Consider the following 26,003-nt stretch of genomic DNA (forward strand, 5'->3'; position numbering starts at 1 on the left):
TTATAAATAACAACAATAACAACGACAACAATAATAAGTGAGAAAGAGAGAACGAGATAATTGGGGGAATGATTATATGGGGTAGTAAAAGGGCGATAGCCTTCTCTGTGGTATGGAGACAGAGAGTATAAAGTCTGGGGCTAGTGAGCATAGCCATAGCCACCATAGTCGGAGCTCCTCGAAACACCATCGGTCACACGCGAATAAATCACCTCATCATCGACAACATTCCCACAGAAGCTCTAGGTAATTTTTTCAATCATATTGCTAATCATAAATCCTAATCATAGAGACTATACCATTGAAATTCACCGGAAAGTTTGTTATTAATTTAAATGTGATGGTTGATTTTAATGATAGGAATAATAGAAGTCAGAGAAAAGAGCGATCCAACCTGGATGTCTGCGAGATGGCACCCTTTCAGACGACAGTCAATGTCAGAGGGAATAGTGTCGAGAATGTCGGTCAAGAAGTGATAGAAGTACAAATCCTTCCTCAAGATGAAAATTGGGGTGAAAATACGACAGCTATCACGGGGAATACCTCCGACCGTTCTGAATCAACAGAAGATGTTAGCAATTGGCCTAGTGAAACAGACGGAGCCTTTAATTTTACGTGTAATCGATATCTCGGACCGGTGATTGCTATGACTCTGGGCATTGGTGCCTTTTTGAGTCCGATAGCAATGGTCGTGCTGCCTAAATTAGGTTTTTTCCCCGACTCCACAACGGTACTAACAATGCAACAGAGGCTTGAATTACTGTCATGCAACGCTGAGTGTAAAGGCCAATTACTAGGCTTAGCTTTTAAATTAATTTTCCTGGCTATCGGAAGCTGGGCTGTATTCTTACGACCACAAAACGCCACTATGCCTCGGGTATTTCTCTTCAGGGCTGGAGTATTAGTTTTGACACTACTTTGTATCTGTACTTACTGGTTGTTCTATGTTGTTCAGGTGAGCATTGATTTATTTTTTTTTTTTCTGGGGATGAGAAATAAGTCGATAAAATTGCTATTACATAATAGAAAAATTTGACATTGTAAATTTATAATTTTCATAAAAAATTTAATCATATTGTACCAGTGAAAACTTATTAAAAGATTTGTTAAGAAACTATTAAAGACTACTTCAGAATTTAATTTGACAAGATTAACCTAATAGGAATTTTTTTGTTAACTAAAGCATGTAGTCACCTCTCGGATACTCTACTATCGTAACTGAACGATTTTAGTCAGATCATGCTGTGAGAAATTTTCATGAATTATTTTTGATGTTCTAAAAATTAAATAATATTTGGAATACCTATTCATTAAAATGATTATAAGTTCAACAATAGTTAAAAATAAATTTTAAGGTCATAAAAAATGGAGTTAATAACAATTTTTGGACTTTCTTATGAAAGCAGTCAACTACTGGAACATTTACCCTATGCTTTAATTTTAAATATTTTTTTTTGTTGAAAGTATTTGTATAATTAAGTAAAATGATTAAAGTTTAATGTCATTTTATCTTGAAAAATATAATTTATTCTCACATTAATTTATAACATTCTCATTCCCTCATTTCTTCAATTAATAATAATAATTTAATGCCCGAAAATTGTAATAATTAATTTGATTATTTTCAGGTTACAGAAAGTGCCAAGACAGCTGCTAATGGAGAAAAAACAGAGTACAAAAGTCTAGTTAATTATGCAGGAACTTTTGCAGATACTCTTTTATTTATTCATTATATAGCAGTTCTTTTGATTGAAATTCGTCATCTTCAACCAACCTACTACTTGAAAGTTGTAAGATCACCAGATGGTGAATCGCGTTCTTACGCCATCGGGCAATTATCAATTCAACGTGCTGCTGTCTGGGTGCTTGAGAGATATTATTCCGAGTTTCCTATTTATAACCCTTACTTGGATCGATTACCAGTATCAAAATCAGGACGAAAGCCATCGAGTTTTAAATTTTACGACGTTGATGGTGGAGTTAATATGACGCCAGGACAGCAGCAACGTGGAGGTGGTGGCGACAGGGCAATGCTGGCCGCTCAAGCTCGGAGAAGAGACTCAAGTCACAACGAGAGATTCTACGAGGAACACGACTATGACAGGCGGGTGAGAAAACGTCGTGCGAGATTAATCACCGCTGCCGAAGAAGCTTTTGCACACATAAAAAGACTGCACTCGGAATCTGAGCTGGCACCAAACCCCGGTCCGATGGATCCCATGGAGGCTGCACAAGCCGTTTTTCCCTCGATGGCCCGCGCGCTGCAGAAATACCTGAGGGTCACCAGACAGCAGCCGAGACATTCAGTGGAGTCGATTCTGGGACGGCTAGCGCGCTGCTTAGCGCAGGATGCCGCGCCGAAAGCTTTCCTGGAGCCTTTCTTCTCTGCGAGTCCCGTACTGTCGAATGAAAAAGAACGTCAGAGAAGTTCACACAATTGGGCATTAGTTTGCGAGGGAGAATTACCATCAAGACCACTTGCTTCTGGCTGTGAATTTCAATTGCGGCAAGGTGAAGTTGCTCTGCTCTGTACGGCATACAGATTGCCGCATTTTACACTCACCGAACAACTAGCACATCCAAAATCAAACAAATTTTTACTGAGACTCAACTCTGAGACGTCTGTTTAACGGCCGTCAGTTATTTTATTTTATTTTTATTATTACACTATTACTAGGGTAGAAGTACCGTTTGTGGCCACTGTACTGTTTATGGCCATTTATTGTTCAAATAAATGATAGAAATGAATTTATATTAAGAAACCATTACAAACTCAATTTGTTTTAATATAAATTTTTTAAAACTCAACAAAAATATGGTTATAATATTATAATTTTTTATAAATTAATTTAAATGTTAACTGGTCAAAAATGGTGCTAAGGTGGCCAAAAACGGTACTTCTACCCTATTAAACTATCAATATCTCGTGTTCAGTCACGTTAAAAAATATTTAAATAATAATAAATTTTTAAATGGAGATTATGATATGAAAAACTTGGAAAAAAGAAAGACTACTGTCGAATACAGTCTCTAGATAGATAGATGATCAAAAGCGTATAAATGAAATGTTAAATTGATATGCATTGATGAATCTAAGTTAACAGGAAACTAATCTATCACTAACATAAAGGCAACGTTATTATATTTTGTTTTATTTTATTTATTTTTTACAGATTAAAGTTTATTTTGTTTATTATTATAACTTATGGGTTACATGTTTCTGAACTTTTTAACGTTGACTGACGTTATGCTAATGTATCGGAAAATTTGACAGCTTTACATGATATTAAAATTATAAGATAAAACGTTAAAAAAACTTAAACGCTAACAAAACTTTGACAGCATTATAATATATATTTCGATCATCACTGTGAAATTAACGTCATGTCATAAGTTTGATAATTATTGAAAATTAATCAAATTAATTAATCAATGGTCGTCGTTGATAGATTCATTTTCATGAGTAACGAAGATTCTTAATGCAAGATAAAATATCATTATTATATGGTGTTATGCATCAGCCAAAAATACCGTACTTTGCCTTTTCTACGTACAATCAAAAGTAGCTTTAAATTTTGCTAAAAAAAATTAAAATAAAATATTCTAAAATTCGTAAAAAATTATGAAATTATGATAATAATAATTATTATTAATTTTGATTGTACGATAGACAATTTTGCTGCAAACACATGACATTCCCAACGGAATTTAGTACTTAGTATTTTATATGAAGAACAAAAATATGTTTTAATATGCATTTTATAAAGTACTACGCTTATTTATTACTTGCCAAAGTGTGGACATTTGGATGAATTTTTTTATTATTAATAATATTTAATAGTATGTATTGATCAATTGTACTGAATTTATTATATTATCAGAGTAGTAGGCTTTGTCAATACATTTGGTTGAATAATCATAAACTTGCTATTGCTAACAGTACACAGTAAAATTATATTTGCGTTCAAATAGTACTTTTAAATTAATAACATATCAAACTAATTGTAAAAATTTTTTTTACTTTTATCATTAAAATTTTATCTGTTTTATTGTCAAAGACGGTGCATTATATTTTTATAATTTTTAATCTTCCATTTAGACGATCTAGACTTATTTTTATAAAAAATTAAAGTCTTCGGTCGAATTTTCTTTTTTCATAATACTCATGTAGATTTTAATTAATTTTTGTTATTAAGTTTTATTGATAAGAATTTTTATACTTTTGTATTTTATTTATGTGTGCGTGTGACGTGATTTTGTAATTTAATGTGACAAGCTCAATTATTTTATTTTTTTTACAAAAATTTAGGATCAAAAAAAGTTTTTATTTTAAAGTTCATTTATCATTCCAGTGAGTAAAATTTTATTTATAATTAGGAAAATCGACTTTTAAAATATTTTCAATTTGTGGAATTTATTGGATAAAATTCAATTAAATTATGATTGTAAATTGTAATTTATGTTTAACAATAATAATTATTAATTAAGAATTATTGTTATATTATTATATGAAAAAGAACGTTTATAATTTTTTTTTTAATTTTTAATTATTTTAAAATTGAAATGTAGATTATTAAATTAATCAGATACTATATAGGAGTAACTGTACCAAACGCACAATTATAATTAAAAATTAAACAAAACAGTAATTGAATCTGACTAGAGTTTTACTAAAAATTAATTTAATTTTTTCTGATCCTAAATTATTTTTAACTATGAGATTAATTCGCACAAATAGATATTAATAAATAATTTTTATATAATTTTAAGAGATTAATATCGATGGGAATCTCATGCTGCAATTTAATGTATGCTAAATAATATTTGTACAGTCACATTATTTGCAAAAAAAAATATACGATTCTGAAAACTGCAGACACAACAATTTTTTTGCTTTTGTAAACAAATAACATATATTAGGATACTATTACATTTTAAAGCCCCCACTTGTTTACAGATTTTTTATAATTCCTCGCATACATTTTTATTTAATATATTTTACATATTTATTTATTTAAATTAAAAACAAAAAAAGTTGTCGGGTCTGTAATTTCCATTATCACAAAAATTTATATTATAAATACTAAAAAATAAAATGAATAAAAAAAAAATAAATTTTTTGTAATGCAACACTACAAGTTTAAATCGTTTATTTCTTCCCGCTCCTTTCCAGTATTTGCTAGATTCGCTATCGTTGTTTTGGATAAACTGCAGACCGGAGTAAACAGTCACTTGTCAGTTCAGTTGTCAGTGCGATCAGCTGTTTTATGGTTAATATTTTTGTTATGGTCCAACACTACAAACAATTGACCAAATGAACAAATATTTATTGATTATTAATATGATGTGATCAATATAGCGTTAATAAAAGTTTTATTCATGCAATCAATTAGAATTCAGGTTATATTTATTCATTTTTAATTTTTAAATTTTATAACAATCATATAAAAATTTAAAAGTGTTGAACAATCAATAATTACTTATAATTTAAATAAAAATTAATTTAGCAAATATTTAATAATTTTTTTAACAAATAAATTATGGCAAAAAAAAAATTGTCATGTAGAAATTTTAAAAAAGTAAAAAATGCAATTTTTTAAAAATAAATTTTTGGAAAAAATCTATTTGTTAAAAAAAATTCAAAAAATGGTTATGTGACTGCTAACTTTGATGTCAAAATTTTTTTCATTTTTTTTATAAACGTACTAATTAAATTAAAATTCAATTTTCTGAAAATTTTATTAAATTGTTATATCGCTAATTGGAATAACTTACAAAATTTACGAAACTAAAATCTGTGAAGTTGATTATTAAATAAATTAATATCGATTTCAAATAATTTAATTACTGATTTTATATAAGAGTTAAAAATAAATGATTGAATTTGACAGTCAAATCGAGAGCTATTATTTCAACTTATCAATTATTTTATTATTTTACAGTTCATTTACTAACTTGGTAAATATTTGATTTAATTCAGACTCAATTTCAAAAAATAACTTTCATACTGCCCCAATCAATGAAAAAGTTGAAAATTTTCATTCATATTAATTTTTAATACTCAATGAACTCAGTTATCAATGTTCAATATTAATTACAGGAGCTTTAAATAACAAAATCATTATGTGGGACTCAGGGTTCTGCAACGTAATCATTCCAACAGTGTCAACAATGATTATTTACGTACTGACAGTAAATCTCGTAAGATATTTGATGAGAGACAACTATTTGTCAATAAGAGATGTCTCGAAGAATCATAACTGGACACCTATTATCAGTAGTAGTAATAAGGTATATTACTTGATTAATTTTTTATCAATTAATTAGTAGTTTAAATAAGCATTAATTTTAATATTAAAGTATAAAAAATATTAATTGATTTTTTTCCATCTGGTTACTTAGGTAGGTTTCTTTAAATATATATATATATATATATATATATACAGGGTGTCCCAAAAGTCACGGACGCCATTGTAGCATCTGATGAAAAAAATAATTCTGAGACGAAAAGTCCTTAGCCATTTTTCAATTAACCGCATAGATAATTAATTATTAATTAAAAATAACGTCTCTTTATTTGTTAGAGAGAGAGCGCCAGTGTCCAGTCAAGTATGTGCCAAACAAAGACACAACTAACTGTATGACTAACTAGTTTCTACGTAGTCACACATTCGTTGGAACGCACTTGACTTGACACTAGTGCTCTCTCTCTAACGCATAAAAGGACGTTATTTTAATTAATAATTAATTATCTATGCGTCTGATTAAAAAATGGCTAAGGACTTTTCGTCTCAGAATTATTTTGTTTATCAGATGCTACAATGACGTCCGTTACTTCTGGGACACTATATATATATATATATTAAGGAATTGCTGTGCATTAGTCTCACTAAAACTCAAAAACGACTGGACCGATTTCAACAATTTTCTTTTTTTCGTTCGCTATAAGGTAAAAGCCCCAATATATGATCATGTACCAGTATATGATCACTCCATGTATTTGTATACCTATATTTGTGAATATAGATATACAAATACATGGAGTGATCATATACTGGTACGTGATCATATATTGAAGGCTGATCAAAAAGTATTGAGACAAAGGAAAAAGTATTGAAAATAATTGGTTTTCTAGTTAATATTTTTTTCTTTATCTCCTTTTACTTTTTTTGAATACTTTTTTTTATTCAGGGTAGTTCAGGGATGTTTTTGAAATAATAACATTTTTGGAAAATTCGAAAGTTCAGCTAAGGAAATCAACAGATCTAAAATTGTTAATCGTCTATCTTCTGTATATACAGACAAAACAAAATTTTATAAATTCAGTGTTCATTTTTTGGGATCTTGATTTTCAGGCGATAATGAGAAGCGAGTTTCATTTAATAACTTGACAAAATTCTAACCGCACTTCATACAGCCAGTATTTATTCTTTATAGAAGTAGATTATAATTTAAAGATTGATAATCGCTGATCATAAGGTGTAATAAAATATATTGTAGGTGATACGAAGTTCACCGGGTCAGCTAGTATGTATATAAAAATATACTTGATTAAATTAACAAGTCATGAAAGGTATTCCATGTATTTTATCGGAAATTCTTAAATGATGTTAAGCAGAGGGAGAAAATTATTCCAAGAAAATTGCTCATTAAAAATTAAGTATTCTCCATTGCTCTTATTATTATTTAATGAATAATTTTAATAACCAATCAACAACCTATCGATATCTGAATAATTAACGAGAATGAGTTTCACATTGCTGAAAAATGGTCATAAATTACTAAATTGATAAAATATTTTAATAACAAGTTTCGATTGGAATTTATTAATATTTAATGATTAAAATTTATTGTAAATTTTTTTTTTCAATAGTATTGATTTAATCTCAAGAATTATTTTTAAAACAGTTTTTATATTAATTAAAAAGTAGGACACTCAGTTGAATTTTTAATGTTAAGTCTTATAAATTTGTTGTGTTAAAGGTCGAACTATTAAATACTTTAATATTAATTAATATTGTCTATTTAATAAATATATTATATAATAAACTAGCTGTTACTCACCCGCTCTGCTGAGCGCTTTATAGAATTGCATTTTTATATCTAGACTTGAAATTTAATTAGAGTATTGTTTTGATATTTACACAGATTCCCAATTCTATCGAATTGGCATGCACCTTTTATCCATGTAATTATTCTAGCTAATATTAATTGTAACTTTCAATGTGCAATCATTATAACATTCCCGTGTCTTTCTTACAAAAATCAATAATAATTGATATGAAAAAAAAAAATTTGTAATGAGCATTGAAAGTTTCAGTTAAAGAAATTGCAGGTCTCATAAGTGAAGAAATCTGCCTAGTATATAAACAAAACCAATAGAATTAAAAAATTAATTTTAAACAAATGAAAATCGAATAGAATAAATTTAGTTACAATAAAAATTCATTATTTCTAAGTCAAAAAAATGTAGATTCCGGATAAGTAATCACCACCATATCATATACTAAAACCTTTTCCGAAACACGCTGCATCTTATGGTATGAGTATTATTCCGATCGGTTCAGCAGTTTTCGCAGTATAACCGGACGAAGAAAACCGGCTCTCCATTTATTAGTATAGATTAATAAATGAAAAAATTTATATTTTCAGGCATATTACTGCAGTATCTGCGAGTCTCTATTACTTAACACAAAAAGCGTTCTTTGTGATTCATGTGGTGTGTGCGCTGATACAGGATGTATAAAAGCTGCAGACAAACAATTGGTCTGCAAAGCAATAACTCAATCTACCGAGATTATGAAGCATCACTGGATTCATGGTACCAGTCTATTTTTATTTGTAAGCCTATAAACAACAGAAAAACTCTGTTAAAAAAAAAATCAAATTTCCATAGTTTCCTTTTCAGTAATTACAAACGCAATAAATTTATTTTTATTTTTTTTTTTTTTTTTTTTTGTGACAATAGGAAATTTGCCTACTGTTGCGATGTGCGAAGTATGTGATGAAGAGTGTGACATAGAGCCGGGGCTGGTTGATTGGTTCTGCTGCTGGTGTCAAAAGTGTGTTCATGAAGCTTGCAAGTTGAAGATCAACGAGGTAAAGCGTTTCTTGTCTGTTGAAATAAGTTTCAGGTTTGGGAAAAAAAACCTTAACTGGCAAGAATTTTTATATATTGTATAACTTGAAATATGAATTTTAATGGAGATTAATTTATCATTCTATTACAACAGATATGTGACTTTGGGAAGTTTAAATTAATGATAATACCGCCGGGAAGTTTGGAAGTTGTAAACAGGCGACGTACAGTACGTCGACGTCTGCAGTTACGATCGATTATACCACCTGTATGGAGTGATTGGAAACCACTGATAGTCGTTGGTATATATTTCCGTTACCTTTGTAATTATTAAAACAACTACGCATTAAATTTAATTGTCTGGTGGTACAGGCCGTAAATTCATTAATAGCATTGACATTGCCGACTGCATTAATTAATTAATCAATTATCATTATTTATTAATATTATAACGTCGTAATCTATTATAAGCATATTTATATATTGGTCATTCTATCGATTACAGCGAACAAAAAGTCTGGTAACAATGATGGAGCAATGGTTCTGTCAATGTTTCGGCGATTATTAAATCCATCACAGGTCGTAGACCTCTCGGAACGTGACCCGGTGGCAGCATTGGAGTGGTGTCGTTTGTTAGGTGACAAATCGTGCAATGTTCTGGTCGCTGGAGGCGATGGAACTGTCGCATGGCTATTAAATTCTATTCATAAACTCCGTTTAAAGGTACTACTGAGGGTAGAATAGTACATAGTCGTTCTCTAAGATTATACAAACAATATTCAATATTCTCAGTTATTATTTATAGATTTTGGGAGTATTTAGTACTATAGATTCAATATTTTGACCAGAAATTTATTTAATTATTACAGCAGGTGCCCGCCGTTGCAATTTTACCTCTAGGTACTGGGAATGATTTATCTCGTGTACTGGGCTGGGGCAGCGAATATGACTCAAGTGTTGAAGCTACGAAAATTTTACAAAGTATTCAAGATGCACGCCCGGTTAAACTTGATAGGTATACATTATCTGTATTTACAATGTTTTTATTTTCTAAAGACTGGCTTTTACAATACCTTGTATATAACTGTTCAGTCAAATTTACCTTTAATGACAAATTTAGATAAGAACTTAAAAATTGTTTATGCCTGGTAGGGAATACAGGCTAACGATAATATGAATAATTAGAGAAAAAATCGCGTATGAGGCTGGATCGCCAACAGTTATATACACAGTGTCTCGGATAGCTTAACAGGTAGAGCCTTTGGCGCGAATCCAAAAGATCCAGGTTCGAGTCCTGGTCTGGGCCGTCCGAATTATTTTTTCAGTCAAATTTAGATAAGAATTTAAAAATTGTTTATGCCTGGTATGGAATACAGGCTAACGATAATATGAATAATTAGAGAAAAAATCGTGTATGAGGCTGGATCGCCAACAGTTATATACAAGGTATTATCTATATTATTAACCCGTCAGAACTCACGTGAATTTTAGTTTCTCACTTGCACTACAGCGCCGCTCTATAAGTCGGATGTTGTTGCGTGAGCAAAAATGCTCATAACGTGAGTGCTGACGGGTTAAGAGAATAAGAAAAATTTTGTGTCCGGGATAGTCATACGATAAAATCGGTTTTTAAAAATTAAATTTAGTGCCATTGCAAATGTCTTGATTTTAATTTGTGCCTTTTCAAGATTTCATATCATTCTCACTGATAGTGAATTTATGATGATGCGTATTTGGACTGCATTCGAAAATTCTCTATCTCTAGATACATAATTAAAAAATGACCTTGTATTTTGAGAACTATTGACTATATAAGCTCACTAACTATTGACTATATATGATATAAGCTCATCTCGATCTTACACTCATCGAGACCTTTCATTTGAGTACCCACATCAATTTTTCATATATTTTATATATTTATATATTTCACAAATATCATGTATATAAAATATATAAAAAATGCCATGTGGGTACTTAAAATGAGTCTCGATGAGTAACATCGAAATGAGTTTATACCTTAAAAATGTCAATAATTAAGAAATAACATTGTATCTTGTCAACTAATGATATTTTTAAAGATATAAGCTCATCTCGATCTTACACTCATCGAGACCTTTCATTTGAGTACCCACATCAATTTTTCATATATTTTATATATTTATATATTTCACAAATATCATGTATATAAAATATATAAAAAATGCCATGTGAGTACTTAAATGAAAGGTCTCGATGAGTGTAACATCAAAATGAGTTTATAACTTAAAAAATGTCAATAATTAAGAAATAACATTGTATCTTGTTAACTAATGATATTTTTAAAGATATACTCTCATCTCGATCTTACAATAGTTTTTTTTTCTTTAAAGATACTTACTGCATTGTATTGACTTCTATTCACTTCTAGAAATAATTTCCATAAAATAACAAAACCATTCAATGCTAATTATAAATTCATTAAACCGTTTCTTTGTTGAAATTTAATTAGAAATTTATACCTCAAGTAGAAATTACTGAAGCTTCCTATGGAATGTCAATTACACAGTAATGAGTCACCTCATCAATTTATATTCATGACACTAAATATAATTTTATTTTAAAACTTTTTTGATGAAAAATTAAAAAATTAATTTTTAAAAATTATAGATGGACAGTTACATTGCAGTATGATGGACGGAGTCTCGGTTTCAGAGGCTCGCAACAACGTAAATTTATGTACAATTACATGAGTGTGGGAGTTGATGCACAAGTCGCTTTGAATTTTCATCGAGCCAGAGAAAGTAGATTTTATTTATTTAGCCATAGAATTTTCAACAAGGTAAATATTTTTAATATTAATTACACAAGCTGAATTTTATTTCATGTACTGCTATTTTACCGAATGTATTTATTTGCACAGTGTAGGGACATATACGGCTACTGCGATTACTGGAATGATATACTAGTGGTTTGTAGATAATCGTAAAACAGTACTATTATTTTTGGATTTTACTTTAAAATTTATTACAAGATCGTACCATCTGATACAAATACATCTAATTGCTCTGTTGTATGATGATTTACAAACCGCGGTTTATCATTTGTACTAAATAGAAAGTCTATCGTAAAATTACTCATGTTGTACTACGAGGTCAATAAGTTTAAACTACTGTATAGAGCTATGTTTATATTTTTTGTTTTTAGTTGTTGTACTTGTGTTTTGGAACGCAGCAAGTTGTAGAAAGAGAATGTAAAGACTTGGATAAACGTATTGAAGTATATTTAGATGGTAAACAAGTTGATTTACCATCGACAGAAAGTATTGTTGTACTTAATATTCCATATTGGGGCGCCGGAGTTAAACTTTGGGAATTAGGACTCCAGGGTAAAATTTATTTATTAATTTTTTACTGATATTTCAGAATGACTTTTTTTTAAGTAAAAAAAAATTTTTTTATTATATTTTCAAAGTGTTGGAAAAAAACATGCAGTGTATTTTTTAATTTTTATATCATGTATGAATTTAAATACATAAAATTTGGTAGTTATTTACAAGTGGGATCAAGTTATGCTAGCCCATGTTAATTTTTTTTTTTTTTTGATAAAATTGATCAACTTTTTTTCTTAAATTGTTCGTTTTTTTATGTATTTAAAAAAAAAAAAAAAAATATATATATATATATATATATATATATATCAAAAACATCATAAAAAAATTTTATCCTAAAACATGAGAACCAAAATTTTTTCCAACTTTTGAGGGCAAAAAAACTCGAAATTTTTATTTTTTCAAAAAAAAAAAAATTTTTGAAAATGTTAATTTTTCACCTAGTTATGGCCTAAAATTTAGAATTTGGTTTATTAATGACAAAGCTCAAGCCAAATGGCAATTTCAATACATAATAAATAAAATTAAGAAGAGCAGGTAAAAAAAATCATGAGTACATAGAACAATAAACATTTGATTAACAATAGTAAAAGATACCAATTCATCAGAAAATGATTAGTTTGAAGCTAATAGTACAATTTGTTTCAATGACTTTAATCACCATCTCAGATTCATAAATCTGAGAATTTAATTTTTTATTTATCAAGATTCAATAGATAATTATACACTTGATTTTTAAAAACTTGTAAGCTAGAAGAAGTAAAAATTTCAGCAGGTAATTCTTCCTAAAGTCTTATTACAGTCACTAGAAAGGATTTCTCTAGGTAGGTAGAAGTAAAGTGGGGTAGTTTGAAAGAGGTATGTTTTTTTGGGATTGACCCCACCCGTAAATAATTACCTAAAAATTTTAATAAAAAAAAGTCAACAATTACAATAATAATAAAATTACTATTTTACAAATGAGAATGGTTTTCATTAAATTATTAAATTTGTTAGGTAATGAAGGCGTTGGTATGCAAAGTATTAATGATGGTAAACTTGAGGTATGCGCACTTTATTCATCATTCCATATTGCTCAGTTACAAGTTGGTATGTCACAACCACATAGATTGGGTCAGGCTAAAACAGTCACGGTAGTAATACTAATAATAATATGTATATATACATATATAGGTTTATAAATATTAATATAATATGAATATCATGAATTATTGATGGATTATAACAATGTTTAACAGTTGATTGATTCGATAAATTATTAATACTTGTAGATTAAATTATTGGATTCTTGTGCGGTACAAATCGACGGCGAACCGTGGTCTCAGAATCCGTGTGAGTTCAGCATAACACACTGCAACCAAGCTTCAATGCTCATGTCAACTTATCGGTAATTTACTTACTCGTAATCTTACTATAAGGTAAAGCATTACTAATTATTTATCAACTATTCCATATTTTTTAAGTATTTAAAACAAGAGTTAACAGAAAGAGAAATTTATCTAGTCGTATTAATATTTACATGGATAATGCGATAAATAAATATTATTTTAAGCTAAACTGAAATTATTATAATTATATAAAATATATATACGTATATTCAACGTTTATTTATCGTTATATCCCACAAAAAGTATCTCAAATATTATGATCTGTCAGATTTGTATACTCATTCCTATTTTTTACTAAAAAAAGTGTATGTATTAAAAAATAAAAACAAAAAATAAACAGAAAAAAAAAGAATGAAGGATGTTGTTTTCTGATAGTAAATTAAAAATTTTAATATTCAGTTTATCATACACAGTTCCACCATCAGACAAAACATATCAAACAGGAATATTTTTTCATTTTTTAATAAATTAAAAAAAAAAAAAAGGTCGTAAACAGTAATAAAATAAAAAATAGATTGTAATGACGGAATGTCAAGCACGAATGCTGATTGCACTATTAACAATTTGGCTCATGCATGAAGTCACGAAAGTTATGAAAAAGCTCAAATAATTATATTACTCAAAAAAAAAAAAAATTAAAACAATGTACTCTAGAGAGAACAGTCGAGCGGAGAATGAAAGAGTGGAGATAAATTTATAACAAATAATAAAACAAAAAATGTTGAATAAAAAATAAATCAAACGGTGATTAAATCTCGAGGGAGTGAGAGACAGAATGATGAAGATTTGTTTGATGATGTTTGACAACTTTTACCTTGCACAACGAATGATTTATTTGTCTCATATAATTTAACTCTCAAGCACAAATCGGCGTATACATCTCTATACACAGATATGTCCTGAGGATATCCTTTGACGCGTTAATACATATGATGTGTCACATGGGAATGTCTTGTTGTTTGCTCTTGCTCCATTTGCCCAATCGATTAATAGCAGTGCTAGTGGTAGTGCTGGTGGTGTCCTACTGGTAGTGCTGGTATAGCGGTTAGCGACTTCCACCCCAAAAATCACCCACACACTGCTCACCTATCTCTACACGGTATAGCACTGGCTGTTGGCTCTAGTCTGGTCTGATGGTCTCCGCGACCCTCACGTTTACTGTCGTGTACACCAGCGATTATTAATCGACGGATTATCAATGCAAGGCATCTCTCTTCATTGATTGACCGTTAGCATACGCCGTTAAATTGTTTTTCTTCTTTTTATTTTTTTATACACATATATTTATAAAGATTTTTAAATTTACTTTCCAGCCAACAGAATGACAATTAATCACCATTTAGACACATTGATGAATCGAGATAGTATGGGAACTTTTATAAAACTAAAAAGTCTCCTTCCGAAAATTGAAATCGAACATGTCACATTTGAAGCGCAAAATTCGTCCCAACTCCGGCGGACCACAGTAAAATACGGTAACCTTTCCTTTTTTCTGGTCTTGAAGCTGTTTGAAGACTTTGTCCCAATTCGGCCTTCCGGCGTTTGTACGTGTCTTTAGTCCTGTTATTAAATCTCTCTTTTCCTACAAAAGACAAATATTCAATATTTACACACTGAAACTAAGAGATAACATGAAACTAAACAAGTTTGTACTACTCAACGAGACCAATTTCATCTTCTAAATTCTTTATAAATATATTACAAATATTTAATATTGTTTTTACATTTTTAGTAAATTCCTGACTGATAGAATAAATAAACCAAAAAATTTTTTAATTTTCAATTTTTATTTTATTATTTAAATGATTTGATTTATTAGTATTCTATTGAATTAATAATTTAAAATATTTCAATCACGCATAGAAAAAAAAAGTTTGGAGAATCCAAAAGTGCACGCCTCATAACGCTCAATCATTTTTTAAGAAAAAAATTAATTGTGTAATTGATTAAAAAAAAAAAATTATAATTAAGTAATTTCTTACAGAGTATTTTTTATTTTTTTTTTTTAAATATCGGCGCCCTTTTTTCTTGTCATATACGCACGCAGTCTAAAAAAATCTAGCTTGATCAAGTGGCGCCATAGTTTTCACGTGACAAATAAGAAAAGTTCGTTTGGCTTTGTACGTTTGTATCCGTGAATTTTAATAAAAATTCAATTAAAAAAAAATACATAAGCTAGGCCACTGATATGAAATACGGACCCAGTTCATCGAATTCTTAAACTAATAAAAAAGGTCCGGTCTTGAAATATCAATTTGTTCGGGAGTAATCGTTGGTACATCCAAAATGGGGTGACATCCGGACGTCCACGTAAAATTTTTTTCAAAACGTTTTTTTTTTTTCAAAATAGCAACATGAAATGATTTTAGAAAGTAAAAGATGGTTTAATTTAAGTGTTTTTCGGTGTACATCTACTTATATTATTGAATAAGTGTAATATGGTTGCGATAGAGGCATTTAAAGATCACAAAATTGCTTGATCTTGACGAGTCGAGTATAAAGCACAACTTCACACGCTTCGCGCTATGAGGCGTGCAAAACGCAATAATAAATTATTTTTTATTCAATTAATTAATTGAATCAAATAATATTATTCGTTAAAAATGCATCAATTGAATCGCTTCAATTATTCACTTAGAAATAAATTTCAAATTATATTAATATTTCTAAAAAATATAAATTACACTTTATACCTCAACAATTTGATCACAAACGTTTAAATTAAATTTTATTGATCAAAAATTATTCATTCATATTCCATTTATCAAGTTCTTTAAAAATTCATTTTGACAAAATTAAAAAATACATTGTTTTTATAAAAGTATATATAAAATTTTTACTGTAGAGAAAAATAATATTTTTTTGATATCAAAAAAAAATTCTCATTATATATTCAAGTATTATGAATTCTGAACATTATGAGTATTAAAGATAAGATTTCTTTTTGGCAAATAACTTCTTTGAGTAGCGTAAGGCGCTTTAGTATTGAAAAAACGTCTGTGGAGTAAAAATTCGGTAGAGAGTATAGAATATTTTTTCTAATAAAACATACAGAAAGTAGTAAGTATAAGAGATTTTTTACCTTTTCATGAAGCAAATCCATTGCGAGCTGAAGTCCGACGGCTTTCATATCATTTTTTTGCAGCGCGCTGGTAATATACATATGCATTTCAAGAAATCGTTCAAGAGAAGAACCGAGTTCAGCTTGTTCTATTTCCAACTGAGACAGTAAATTGACAAACCATTCGAACGAACGTTGATCGCGATTTATCCAGAAGAAATCAACTTTTCTCAGCTTCATCACGGTGACAGGGATCTCACTTGCCCAAGAAAATTTACACTGCGGACAGGTGTGTCGCACTTTCCAATATCTATGCATTATCGACTGCAAGATTGACGCGAAAGGCGTAACTCCAATTCCCGTGGCGATTAACACGGCATGTTGCGCTTGAAAGATATGACTCGATGGCGCTCCATAAGGACCATCTAGAAAAATCTATCCATTTTGGATTTTTATATTATTTTTGACTATTCAACTTGAATTATGCTAAGTGTCATATTATAATAAAAGCATAAAAAATTTTATTCACTACGTTAAAGAATGATTTTGAAATTAAGAGACGTCTGGCATTTTTTAGTAGATAAATTATTATAACAGATTTTTTTGTTTTAAATTACACATATTAAAATTTTTATTTAAATAAAATCATTTTTTTTTCATATTTTATTAACATAAACTTCAAAAAGTTTTTATCCAAATTATTTTGAATTTATGAAATATTTTTTCATCATTTTCATTAATTTACTAAAAATTTACCAAATCAAAATTATATACTATTATTTTTAATCTATATTATAAAGAGAATACGAAAAATGTTGTGGCCAGTATATTTATATGATAAAATGGGTTTTTATGATTAAATTTGGTATCATTAGAAAGATTTTGACCTGTAATTGTGCCTTTTCAAGGTTTTATATCATTCTCACTGATAGTCAATTTATGATGATAAGTATTTAGACTGCATTCGAAAATGCTCTATCTCTAGATACATAATTAAGAAATGGCCTTGTATCTTGTAAACTATTGACATTTTTAAAGATATAAGCTCATCCCGATGTTACACTCATCGAGACTTTTCATTTCAATACCCACATCAATTTTTTATATATTTCACAAATACCATATATATATATATATATATATATATATATATAAAATATATAAAAAATGTCATATGGGTACTTAAATGAAAGGTCTCGATGAGTGTAACATCGAAATGAGTTTATGTCTAAAAAAATGTCAATAATTAAGAAATAACATTGTATCTTGTCAACTAATGACATTTTTAAAGATATAAGCTAATCCCAATGTTACACTCATCGAGACCTTTCATTTGAGTACCCACATCAATTTTTTATATATTTATATATATTATATATATGTATACATGAAAAATATATCAAAATGCATGTGGGTACTCAAATGAAAGCTCTTGATGAGTATAAGATCGGGATGAGCTTATATCTTTAAAAACGTCAATAGTTAAAAAAGTACAGTGCAATTTAACAGTGTAGTTAACAAAAGTCATTATTTAATAAAGCAAAATTTTAATTATTTATAATTCACAAGTCACGGCAGTCACATAGTGATTAGTTGCTAGCAAGTGATTGAAAAGTTTTAAAACAAAATTTCATTAATTATTAATTTTAAAATTAAAAAAAAAACCTTTTTATAAATATAAAACACTTTGCATTTTTTTTTAAATTGATTTTAATGATAATCATAAGCATTTTTTTGAATTTTTGTCAACCGTTAGATAGAGAGTAAAATGAACAGAGAACACACGTATATCCTTTCAATGATAGAATTGTCACTTAAAAATTATCAATTTTTTATTAAATAAAAATTATTTATATAGTAGACAAAAAATTTTTTTACTGTACTAAAAATATGACTAAGATAGACAGTAAATTGTACCAACTTCTGATGTTGAAAAATTGTCGCACTTACGAAGATTCATACGGGACAATTAACATTACAAAGTTTCGGGATGAAAATTTTCCAAAAATTTATTTACTTATTCTTATTAGTTATCTCAAAATTATAGTAGAATTCATCAATAAATTTTTTTCGCGGTGATAAACATTAGAATTTATGACCTAAAATGAGTACATGAATTATTTCAAGCAAGATCAATAGTTGTATTGGATATTTCGGAGCAAAAGGTCAACGCTATGTTCATCTGTGAGTAAATAAATCCAATAATTTATTATTTTTAATTAAGTGTTAAAATTAAGTTGATATAGATGATAATTAAATCAGCGGACCTCTGATAATTTTTTGTTTATTTAAGATTTAAATTAGTACTAAGGAAATATTAAAAAGAATACCTTCATAAGTTTTTTGAACTTTTACAAAAAAATCGTTTTATTTTAATTTTCTTATAATTATTTATTAGATAAACAAATAAAAAAAATTGTCAAATGTTTGTTAATTTCAGTATCAATAACATGATGAAAGATTATATAAATAAATGGATTTATCGTATTGAAAAATAATTGAGTTAAAGCAATTACTTATAAAAGTATTCGAGAAAAACAACTTAAAAAATTGGATATTTCACTGCTGTTGTTTGAAGTATTTAAAGTCAAATAAATTATTTATGATTTAATTGAAATAAAAAGTTTATTCAATCACAGTCTTCTGATTTCTCGTAGAGAAATAATTCCTAGTTAATTAATTAATTAATTAGCTTTTTTCTTTTAATATCGGCATCACGTACAGTCAGATAATCGTAAATTCAGTATATAATTAATTCTTGTTTTTTAATTTGAGTAATGTCATAAAAATCTGTGAATGGATATTGAATTATTGACATAACGGAACATTACTCAGGAAATTAATTCTAACAATATTTAATATTTAGTAGTTTTTAAATATTTCAACAAAAATCAATTTGAAATAGGTTTTGACTTAAAATTAATTGATGTAAACTGGGTCACTAAAATTCTACAGAATTCATTAAAATGATTTTAATCCGTGAAGTTATCAATAAAATATTACTATTAGATTTATCTTTACGCTTATACATTTAAATGTTTTTTTTTTTTGCTATTCTATATAGTAAGAATAAATTACGAGAAATAAAATTAATTACGAGATTATTCTTTCAAATATTAAGCGAAATAACGATAAAAATTTTTCTTTTAAGTAAATCTGTTTTAATCAGTAGAAATTAATTTAATCGAACGACTTTAACATATAATTAAATATAAATCTACAAATCTTTTTAAATTACTATTAAAAATAATTAAGATTAATTGAATTGTTATCAATATTCAACCGATATTTTGAAAATAAATAAACAGGATTGAAATAATTATTATAAAAAAAAATGAGTTTTAAAAATAATTTATAAAATAACTTTAACAAAAAATGTAAGTCTTTATGACTCCATTATAATTAAAAAAGAAAAAAATGATACTTCGATCTTAAAACAGAATAAAATATTAGTCTAGAAGCTTTTCCTTCAGATTAGGTAAAAATAATTCCAATTAGTTAATTTATTAAAAAAAAATTACCTCTCAGTAAATCCGCGCATGTATTAAAGAGATAATCTCGAAAACAATAAAAAATAATGCTTCAATCGCAAAGTAACCTGATACTTGTTATGAAATATTATTTTTGTCAATTGAATTCAAACCAATAACTCTATTTCTCTTTCCCCTAAAAAGTTTTCAATTTCCCAGCGGAAAGTTAAAAAACTTTACTATAAATAGATAAATAAAAAAGGTATAAAAAGATAACTCACTTCGAGCGGTTTACCAACGAGATAATTTATCGCATGATGTTCACTTAAATTCTTGGTATCTATGCCATTATTTTTTTGTGAAAATTCCACAATTTTACTCTGCATCCGACCCTCTTCAGCAGCTGCACTACTCGCTAATGTCATTGTAATGCTCGCTTTCCGTTTATCTTTATCTGCAGAGCCTTGAAAAATATATCACAAATCCATTATTATGCTCACAACAACATTTTATTTATCTTATTAATTATTGTGTTATCAAAAAAACTTTCTAAAAATAGTTTATACATTTCAAATTAATTACAGGCTTTTAGAAAAATTTTCAATGGAATCATCTCGATTAAAAATTTTTTAAGGGTCGGTCAACATTTTAAAAACCATTCAAGTAAAGCACTTTAAAAGTTTTTAGGTAATTTACATACCGAAAAGTAGACATAAACCACTTTGATATTGAGTAAAATCATAAAAAAATTATTAAGACAAAAAAACTAAAACTAAACAGTTTTAAAATTTTGAGCAACCCTTAAAAAATTTTCTACCGAGCTGTTATTTTTTATCAGTATTAGTAAATGAGTACTTGACAAATTATAATTTAGCCCAAAATAGTTCAAATTTATTAACAAAAACTTAAAAATTAATTAATTATAAAATCATGAGTTAATACCAATATAATTAAACACTTAATCCCACTTGATTAATTTAAACACGTGTTTTAATAAAATATTTTAATGCACATTATATTTAGTTTCACACTAATACACTAATTATCTACCTATTAAATACCTATATATAATAAATTTGTATAAATAGAAATAGGTATAATTATTTTGGGTAACCAGATTATCAACACGGAAACTGCTAATGGGTTTGTTAATTTTGGAAACAGAATACACTAACAATGATAAAGCTTTGTCATACATATATCTATATTTATACAATATATATATATATATATTTTATATATATTCATCAACATATGTAAACATATATGAATGTTTGTATGGAGTTTGACACGTTACCTGAGTCAGATAGATTATCATGTTCACAATTTTCCATACTAGGCGTTTTAAATGCAATGATTGTGGGTTTTGTTCTCATATATCTGAAACTTTGCGCCAATGATTTATTTTGCGGGCTGAGGTAAGCCAGACCCAGTGATTTCAACCGTGCACGACGTATTTTTATTTCATCAAAGTTTCTCTCTGATTCCGATCTCATGTAGTCACGTAGTCTATAAAAGTAACAATAATAAAAGAGTTATTCCATTAAATAAAAACCCGTATAAGTGTCATTATACTTTTGATTGTGATAATTTTTATTATAATTATAATTATAAATTATAGTGGTTTTTTTATGTTGGCAGCAAAATAAAGTAAATAGTACAGGTAGTTATTTAAAATTTAAAGTTTACACACTATTTCAATTAGAGCTCTCGAAATTGATTAATATGTTTATACATCTACTGGTAGCTGGTAAGCGAGTATATTATCCATATAACAACCCGAGTACTCTGCCAGCCGAGAGTAGGAGTTGTCCAAACATTAAGTTAATTGAAGTTTAAGTTTTAATGAGGTTTGGTCAGGTTACTTGATTTAATCAGCGGTTTGTATATTTATTTAAAAACTTACGCTATCAGTCGCTCACGTTTTTTCCGCTTAGTCTGCATATCTGGCATGGAAAACGACTTTTCAAGAGGCATTTTACTTGTAAGAAATAGCTGTCTCAGCTTTCTGTCTTGCGGCGAAACTACTGCATCCTTGTGTCCATTCAAATCTACTATTGACATATATTTTACAATATAAAATAATATTATTTATTTATACTTATAAAATATCAATAAAGAGTATTGTGTGTTCAAGTACACTGATAGAAGGATTTATTTGTATTAAATAATATTTGTTAATCTATATATATATAGGAGACTTTCTATAGATATAGATAGTCACTCATCACGATATCTCTGGAACTATAAGACCTAGAGACTTTAAATTTGGCAGGAATATTCCTTTTGCCAAGTAGAGGTCAGCTAAGAACGGATTTCACGAAATTACACCCACAAGGGGGGTTGCGGGGGTGTTCACGAAAAAAAATTCATATTTTTCAATTATGGCTTTTAATAGTTCAAAACTTGGTCAGAATGTTTCAAATTACATTTAGAAATTTTTTAAAAACGAATTCTGTAACATTCCACCCCCCTGGCGTGCCCGTGCGTGGGCGTCAAATTAAGAAAAAATTCGTAAATTTCAATCTATAGCTATTAATACTTTGAAACATGGCCAGAATGCTTTTTTGGCGTTTTTGAGCTGTTAAGAATAAATTTCATTAAATTCTACCCCCACATGTCCGTGCGTGGGCGTAAAATTAAAAGAAATTGTACCTTTTAATCTATAGCAGCTAAAGGATTGAAACTTGGCCAGATTGATTTTTTTGGAGTTTTTGAGCTGTAAAGAATGAATTTTATGAAATGCCACCCTCACAAATTCTTGCGTGGGCGTTAATTAAAAAATTATAAAATTCAATTCCTAAAGGATAATAAGAAGGCATTAAATATAAAAAAAATTAAAAATTTTTATATAAGGTAAAAGCCCTAATAGATGATCATGTACCATTATATGATCACTCTATGTATTTGTATACCTATATTTGTGAATATAGATATACAAATACACGGAGTGATCATATACTGGTACGTGATCATTTATCGGAGCTTTTACCTTAATAGCTTAGAACATATTTTGTTGTTACATTTATAAAAAAAACTAAACTACTTAACGTAGTTAGATAACAAAATTAATATTTTTCGAGCATGGCGTATGTTGTACGCCACGCGAAGCGGGCGGGTAACGGCTAGTAGTTAATAAATCATTTATTAAAGACCACTTTTTAGTATCAAACAAATATTTCTTAGTATTTAAAATGATTTGTTTGTATTTAATAAATCTGATATTCATTTATTAAATATTAATAAATCTTTTTAAATACTAAGAAATATTTGTTGACTAAAAAGTGGGCTCTAATAAATGATTTGTTAAATACTAACAACTATTTTTAACTATAAAAAAATCCTTCTATCAGTGTAGACAGTTTTGTAATTTTTATAGAATTTTTTCGTTTTAATTTTTTTTAACTTCCTGCTAAGAAAATTCATGTGTGTAAATAAATTTTTGTCGAACGGTTTCTCGGAAACGAATTAACCGATTGAATTCTACGACACGTCATTTGAAAGGGTTTATCAAGACAGATCTTTAGATTAGATTTGAGAGTTAATATATCGAGCCATTCCGAAGAAATTAAAAAAAAAAAACAAAAAAAAAAAATTTGAATATTTATGTTTTTTAAAAATAACTTTTTCATATAACCTGCATTGAAAATGTGAGTTTCAATGCCTGTTGAGCCAACCGAAACTAAACAATTTCAGACCAATGCGACTGTGCCGGGCAGGTATCAATTATTTCTTCCCGACGGACAGAAAATGACGATTTTCTGTCCGCGAGGTGAAGTTGCAGCTTTATTTTCAATCCTATCAATTGTTTGTTTATTTTATACCTTTATAATTGTCATTCTAACCGTTAACTGTATTGACATATCATAATTCTGTTATTAAGCATAAATAAGAATGATAAAAGAAAACTTGTCAATTTACGAATAATGTTTGGTAAAAAATAAACTATTACTTTCTATTTTATTATAAGTTTCATAAGACTTGTTGCTGCATTGATATTGCCTCTGTTTGATTATTGCTGTGCTGTATTTACGAACATGTCTGGTAGTTTGCAACAGAGACTACAAAGGAAGTTTAATGCCTGTATTAGATTTATCTATAGTGTTAGACGAAGTGAACACATAACTCCTTACAGACTGCAGCTTGGCTGGTTAACGTTACAGAGTAGACGCGACTTTTTAATTACTTGTTTGGTGTATAAAATGCTACATATGCATCATGACAAGTTGTTGCGTGATGGATTTCGTATACTACTCTCAGTCAGAGATCGTGCTGTGCGCAGGAATGATGTATTTTATCAGCCGAGTTGTCGAACATTGACTTATGAACGTTCATTTCTATTGTCTGCGATAAGATGCTGGAATCAGCTTCCGGATGATCTTGTTGTGTTGGGCACATTTCAGGAATTCAGGCTTGCAAGTTTTCAATGGCATTCTGAGAGAGATGCTTAAGAGTGTAAAATTGTGGTGATATATAACTGTTCAAATGTTGCGAAGAGTCAATGTTAATCAATGTTAATCTATGTTAATCAATGCTAACTAATAATAATAACTAATGGCAATTACTGACAATTTAAGCTAATCATTTTTGCATTTAGTCTTTTTGTTGTTTGCTTACCATTTTACTTATGTATTATTATTATTATTATTATTTTTATTAACATTATTATTATTATATAATGTACTCATTATAAATATAAATGTATTTGATTGTATGGCCCTTAGGGAGCACTTGCTCTAGGGTCAAAATTATTAAATAAATAAATAAATAAATAAAATGGTATTTTCGCTGTTCGTCTGAAACTATCTAGTTCTGGTTGGCTCCAGACATTGAAACTAGCATTTTTAATGCAACTTATATGAAAAATATAATGTGTGACGCGGGATGAAACACGATTTCAGACCGAGTGATGCCAGCCCTCGCTTCGCTCGGGCAGGCAACTTCACTCTGGTCTGAAATCGTTTTGTTTCATCTCTAGTCACACAATATACCATTAAGCGTGCACTGGTAGAAGGATTTGTTTATAGTTAAAAATAATTGTTAATATTTAACAAATCATTTGTTAGAGACCACTTTTTAATATTAAACAAATATTTAATGCACAGATTCCCAATTCTATCGAATTGACGTGCACCTTTTATCCATGTAATTATTCTAGCTAATACTAATTGTAACTTTCAATATGCAATCATTATAACATTCCGGTGTCTTTCTTACGAAAATGAATAATAATTGATATGAAAAAAAAAAATTGTAATGAGCATTGAAAATTTCAATTAAAGAAATTACAGGTCTCATAAGTGAAATAATCTGCCTAGTATATAAACATAACCAATAGAATAAAAAAATTTATTTTAAACAAATGACACTCGAATATAATAAATTTAGTTACAATAAAAATTTATTATTTCTAAGTCAAAAAAATATAGGTTCCGGATAAGTAATCACCACCATATCATATACTAAAACCTTCTCCGAAACACGCTGCATCTTATGGTATAAGTATTATTCCGATCGGTTCAGTAGTTTTCGCAGTATAACTGGACAAAAAAACCGGCTCTCCATTTATTAGTATGGATTAATAAATCTTTTTAAATATTAAGAAATATTTGTTAAGGACTAAAAAGTGGTCTCT

At 28.4% G+C, this 26,003-nt stretch overlaps 3 protein-coding genes across 11 annotated transcripts in view; 2 read left to right on the forward strand and 1 right to left on the reverse strand.

The window, feature by feature from the left end:
* The first annotated feature begins 6 nt into the window (after nt 1–6).
* On the forward strand, nt 7–25,042 carry LOC123268813 (vang-like protein 1). 4 transcript variants are annotated; one of them, XM_044734188.1, is made up of 4 exons: nt 7–246; nt 361–955; nt 1,629–2,654; nt 25,002–25,042. In XM_044734188.1, exons 1-3 carry the CDS (start codon nt 113–115, stop codon nt 2,628–2,630), a joined length of 1,731 nt encoding a protein of 576 aa, XP_044590123.1. In that variant the 5' UTR covers nt 7–112; the 3' UTR covers nt 2,631–2,654; nt 25,002–25,042. The 4 variants fall into 4 exon arrangements, with proteins under 4 accessions (XP_044590123.1, XP_044590124.1, XP_044590122.1 ...); XM_044734189.1 differs by having other exon boundaries at nt 24,999–25,034; XM_044734187.1 differs by lacking the exon at nt 25,002–25,042 and adding an exon at nt 2,906–4,083 and having other exon boundaries at nt 1,629–2,673.
* Nucleotides 5,220–14,366, forward strand: LOC123268814 (diacylglycerol kinase epsilon). Of its 2 annotated transcripts, none has more exons than XM_044734190.1 (11): nt 5,220–5,400; nt 6,101–6,291; nt 8,653–8,821; nt 8,969–9,099; nt 9,234–9,381; nt 9,585–9,802; nt 9,949–10,094; nt 11,729–11,900; nt 12,266–12,446; nt 13,446–13,582; nt 13,721–14,366. In XM_044734190.1, the coding sequence occupies exons 2-11, from the start codon at nt 6,124–6,126 to the stop codon at nt 13,838–13,840; spliced, it is 1,590 nt and encodes a 529-aa protein (XP_044590125.1). In that variant the 5' UTR covers nt 5,220–5,400; nt 6,101–6,123; the 3' UTR covers nt 13,841–14,366. The 2 variants fall into 2 exon arrangements, with proteins under 2 accessions (XP_044590125.1, XP_044590126.1); XM_044734191.1 differs by lacking the exon at nt 5,220–5,400 and adding an exon at nt 5,939–5,958.
* LOC123268812 (NADPH oxidase 5) overlaps nt 14,490–26,003 on the reverse strand; it is a 71,447-nt gene continuing 59,933 nt past the window's right edge. For 3 of the 5 annotated variants that reach the window (XM_044734183.1, XM_044734181.1, XM_044734182.1), the window contains exons 14-18: nt 22,275–22,422; nt 21,666–21,877; nt 20,650–20,831; nt 16,920–17,333; nt 14,491–15,419 (exon numbers count right to left, since the gene is read on the reverse strand). In XM_044734183.1, the coding sequence (XP_044590118.1) occupies nt 15,222–15,419; nt 16,920–17,333; nt 20,650–20,831; nt 21,666–21,877; nt 22,275–22,422 (1,154 nt within the window). In that variant the 3' untranslated portion in view covers nt 14,491–15,221. Of the gene's footprint in view, nt 15,420–16,919; nt 17,334–20,649; nt 20,832–21,665; nt 21,878–22,274; nt 22,423–26,003 lie in introns of all 5 variants that reach the window. The other 2 variants (XM_044734180.1, XM_044734185.1) reach the window with 2 other exon arrangements.

Source organism: Cotesia glomerata, linkage group LG7, assembly GCF_020080835.1.
Source record: "Cotesia glomerata isolate CgM1 linkage group LG7, MPM_Cglom_v2.3, whole genome shotgun sequence".
NCBI lineage: Eukaryota > Metazoa > Arthropoda > Insecta > Hymenoptera > Braconidae > Cotesia > Cotesia glomerata.